Raw genomic sequence first — 4,863 nt, forward strand, 5'->3', positions numbered from 1 at the left:
CAAATTTTAAAGAAGGAAAACGGGACAAACAAAAACCAAAAAAAATAAAACCACAAATTTTAATAATTGTTCATGTTTTGAAAGATGTTCGTAAATTGTTCATGTTTCGAAATTGTGTTCTATTTTTCAAAAATGTGTGCTCAAATTTCGTTTATAAATTCAAAAACTATTTGACATTTCAAATTGTTCACATTTTTCTCGAGAAAAATTCCATTCTTTTAGAAAATATTTCATATATATAAACGTTGTTTTGTTTTCTTATACTTCGCGCTACAAAATGCCACTAGCAGCAGTGGGGTCAAGTGGCTAGTAACGCGCACCTTTAAGTGCGAGGTCTTGAGCTTGAATCCTTGTGAGCTCCCCCATTTCTCTGTATTATACCGGACACAAGTAATTTCCACCCGGAAAGAAAACGACCAGCACATAATTCACATGGCCTATGTGATTTAAGTCACGATGCTAGTTCAAGATCAAAACAAGTACAAATCTGAAGAGTGAAGTACACAGCATTTACTTGCCGAGGAGACAGAGACGGAGACTCCACAACTCACCGCACGATCAGTTAGCTCCATATTACAAGCTATGCAAGCCTAGTAGTCCCAATAACACACTATACAGCAAGCTCAAAGCTTGAAATCCAAAACTTACATCGCCAATACCGCGCTGTACTCAGCCAAAACGAAGAAGAAACCGATCATCAAAGAATGCAATGCACGCGCAAAACAGAGTGGTAACCAATCGTCCGAAGTTCTGCATTTACATGTGTTTGGCTACGGGATGGCGGAGGCCGTGGTCATTGCTGTGGCCTATGCAGGCGCCGCCATGGACTCAACGTGGTGGATCTGTCGAGGAGCAGCAGGAGGCCAAGGAACGTGGTCGACAAGCCGAACGTATACCTGTGGAGTAGTCATGGCCGCAGTTTAGGGTTGCAAAAGAGCGAAGAAGGATAATCATAGGTTCAGAACGATTCATGGTATAGAACTACCTGGTAGTAGAGCTTCTTCTCCAGAAGATTACGGAGAGCAACCACTGCAGCAAAGATATAAAAATTGTTAATTTCTCAAGGATGAGAACAGTGGCAATGTTATGGAATACCGAACTACTCAAGGGTGGACATGAAAAATTCAGATGGAATTAGCAAAGGCAGTTGAAAAATAAACAAAATACTCTCTATTATATAATGGTTTCCTTTTCCAAGTTTCAGCTCCAAATAACGCAACAGAAAAACAGAACAGACATATCATGCAACATATATTTTCAAGTGCCATTGTATCTCATTACTACCATGTCTAGATGAAAGGTTAACAAGAAAAGGAGTTCAGTCTGTAGTTGTGAACAAGTATTAGCTGAAGTATTGTTAGCATTTGACATACCTTTGGTAAACGAACTCTATTCACTTCACAAATTTGTTTATCAATAATCATCACTGTCGTTTAAATTTCAATTATTAATGACCACGATGGATTACTACTGAAGTGTGTATTATATGCATATGAGAGAGAAGAATATAATTGCTGCGGCACACCATTTAGGCATCTCAAGCAACATTTTGTACTAAAAACATTGGGGATGGTATATTAACTTTGACCGAACACACACGATGATGATATAAAAAATAACTTACAGTAATTTCATTTATCAGGTTTATCTCCCACGCAGCCAAACTTTCAAAATCCAATTTCATCTAGGCCACCACCAAAATCTTGCACTAAATATATTAATCACATGCAACGCAACTATTCTGCAAGTGTGCAACTCTCCAGTGTACTAAAATTAGAACCTTAAGCACATAGTCTCCCAAATGTACTACGTAGCTAAAAATGAATCCACCAAACGAGAAGTACTTTTATTCTCTCCTAATAAGAGACACAAACTAAATCCTGAGCATCTCCAAATATAAATATACGCAGCCCAGTCACTAAATTGTCAACTCAATGTTTTAATAAACATCAAGTTCGTGTAAACAACAAAGAGTACAGAAGCTGATAATCACACTTCCAAAGCAAGTTCATGCACTCAATCTAGCTGCAAATGTTGAAATCGCTTATAAACACATCATATGGCATCAACTTAACAAAGAAACAACGGCAAATCATCAGCACCCTAAAAATAGTTTAGAGTACTCACTGGTGCCTTGCTGCTTCAATTCAAAAGAAATAAAAAATTCAGTTCATTTTACGAAGTTTAAGAAATGTCAAAATTCTGATTCTGTGCCGCTCCCGCGCCCAGCCAAGATTTGCAATGCATTTCATGCGAGGCACAACCAAAATCTCCCAAACTAAATCCATCAATCACATGCAATGCAACTAAATTCTACAAATGTGCTAGGCTCCAAATTTAGCACCAATATTCTGAAGTTAGCACCTGATGAGATTAGCAAATGCACGAACGATGTTTGCTAAGGCATAATGAATTTACAAACTTACTAATAATGACCCAATGTTGAGCGAACTCAATTATACCTTGCAAATTCCTAAAGCCGAGAATCTCTTCGCCGGGACAACAGCCTTTTTAACAATGCTTTTCCTCTCAGAGACCACTTCCCAGCAGAGTCGACGAGCCATCTCCCTTGCCATGACCAACTGTGCTCTCTCCGCCCGGAGCGCCGCAATCTCTCTGTGCATTGCCGCTCTGTCCGCCTCCAGCGCCTCCACCCTCGCATATAAACCCCCTGCATTGCCGGCTACATCCCCCACGTATTCCCCCACCACCGCCACGGCCGCCATCGTCGGGCTCGCGCACCTGACATCCACCGTGTACTCGAACTCTTTCTCCACAGGGGCAGTGGATTGCTCTTGCTCTTCCTCCTCGACCATGGCTTTCACCTCCATGCCAGCAGTGACTAACAAGTCGGCGCCGTCCCCCTCTGCCTCGGGCGAGACCAGGTCGTCGATCTGGTCCGCGTGGCCGCGCTGCTCCTCGTAGAGCTCCTCGTCCTCCTCGTCGGAGAAGGTGTCGGGGTCGATCCCGTGGGACTGGAGGCGCGAGTGGTAGGATGCGGCGAGGTCGGAGAGCGAGGCGAGCTCCTCCTGCACCTCGCGCTCGTGGTCGGCGCGGCCCTCGGCGTAGCGGCGGAACTGGCGGGCCTCCATCTGGGCCGCGGCCTTCTCCCGCTGCAGGCGCTCGATCATGAGCATGGCCTCGCTGGCCGCCGTCTCGGCCGAGGCCCGCTCGGCCTCCAGCTCGCCCTGCAGGCCCAGCGCCGACTCCTCGGCCGCCTCCTTCTCCATCGCCAGCCGCGCCGCGGCCGCTTCCAGCTCCTCAACCCGCCGGAGCAGCTCCGCCGCGCCCGCTCCTCCGGCGCCCGCCCTCGGCGACGGCTCCGGGGACCCCGCGGGCGGCGGCCTCCGCTTCACCGACCGCCGCGACTCCTGCGGGGAGCAGGATGACGAGGAGGGGGAGGGGTCCGCGAGCTGGTCCATGGGGGCAGCATGTATGTGCCCCGCGGGATCCGATCCCCAGCCCCGGATCCCGGCCCCCGCCGCCGGCGGCGTCAGCGCGGCCGCCGTGGGTGGGGTCGGACGGCCGGCGAAGGTCCCTTTCGGCGGGGAGGGAAGGGGGAGGGGAAAGGCGGGGAGTGGTGGGGTGGCGTGAGTTGGACGGGACGTGAGCTGAGCTGAGCTAGGCTGGAAGAGGCCAGCGGCAGCGACAGTGCTCAATAATTCGATCGATCGGAAATGATCCGGATAGTGGTACGATTAGATTAAGGGAGCTGGGAATAAGCGGGTGGGCCGGCATCATCATTGCATCACGCCGGTGAGCTTTCCACGTCGCCCGCGCGGAAAGAAACCGTAAAAAGAATGAAGCGGCCGCCACTCACGATTTGATTTGATTTGGTTTAATCTAGCCTTTCCCTCGCGCGTTTGGGGAAGAACAGAGGAGGAGCAGGGAGATAAAAAAGGTGCGCACTAGCTTGGCAACTTGAGGATTGTGTGGTGTTTTTCTCAGCTACAACAAAAAAAGGAACTTCTCGCGGGAAAATAAACAGCAAAAAAGGAACTTGGAATTGATTCAGTGGCATACGGTCGCGCTACTGCTACGTGCGCCGCCACTAACCGTGGAAATCGTGCAGGGGGGGGGGGGGGGGGGGGTTCGTCTACGTCTACGATGTGCCGCCACTCCTGCGGATTTATTTTTTACGTTTGCGCGCGAGCTGGCCTGTCCTGGCCACACCATTTTTATTTTTATTTTGTAGCACGCCATCTTTCTGTTCGTCGTCGTTTGTCTCGCGTCGAGGCGACGGAAGGCAGCGCCGCGGCGGCTCATGGCGGCTGATGTTTCCTGATCCGGCCATTCGGGTCAAGGTTCCGTCGTCAAGGGCAGGGGTCAATGGTGAAAGAGGGGCAGAGGTCAATGACGTGGTCCGTGCGATCGAGGAGTGCGGACATAGCTCGTGGCGTCATTGGACGTGCACGTGAAGGTTTAGCGATCGAGATCGGCGGTGTCTTCAGCTTCCTCGTGGCATGTCTTGTCCTATTTTTGTCTGCAGAGTGTCCTAATCATCCACACTGAGGTGTGGCCCTGTTTACATATACCTGAAATGATTATTGTTGGAGCAAACAAAGCTAGCTAAACATTATCACTTCGTTAACAACTTATTACAGCAACACCAACCGGCCGATCCAAACAGGCGGTGATTTTGTCCGTTTGGTTCGGCCCGATGGACACCCATGTCCGCATTCGCATTTGGATTGGCGCATGTGCCCAGCGGTGGCCCGACCCATTTTTTAGTTCGCGCGAAAAAAACACCACCGATATTTTGAAAATAAAAAATATTAATTAAACATTAATGTCGACCACTTTACATTAAGTAAAAACATTTAATAAAACTAAAAACTAGAAGGAGGCACGCTGCCCTAGGCA

General features: G+C 48.6%; 1 protein-coding gene across 1 annotated transcript; it reads right to left on the minus strand.

Annotated features, from left to right (window-relative positions):
- Positions 1 to 488: 488 nt before the first annotated feature.
- On the minus strand, positions 489 to 3,677 carry LOC123113598 (myosin-binding protein 7). The gene is made up of 3 exons (XM_044534893.1): positions 2,463 to 3,677; positions 986 to 1,029; positions 489 to 896 (listed from the first exon to the last, which is right to left on the minus strand). Exons 1-3 carry the CDS (start codon positions 3,420 to 3,422, stop codon positions 794 to 796), a joined length of 1,107 nt encoding a protein of 368 aa, XP_044390828.1. The 5' UTR covers positions 3,423 to 3,677; the 3' UTR covers positions 489 to 793.
- Between the last annotated feature and the right edge of the window lie 1,186 nt (positions 3,678 to 4,863).

The sequence above is a fragment of the Triticum aestivum genome, chromosome 5B, assembly GCF_018294505.1.
Source record: "Triticum aestivum cultivar Chinese Spring chromosome 5B, IWGSC CS RefSeq v2.1, whole genome shotgun sequence".
In the NCBI taxonomy this organism is placed as follows: Eukaryota; Viridiplantae; Streptophyta; class Magnoliopsida; order Poales; family Poaceae; genus Triticum; species Triticum aestivum.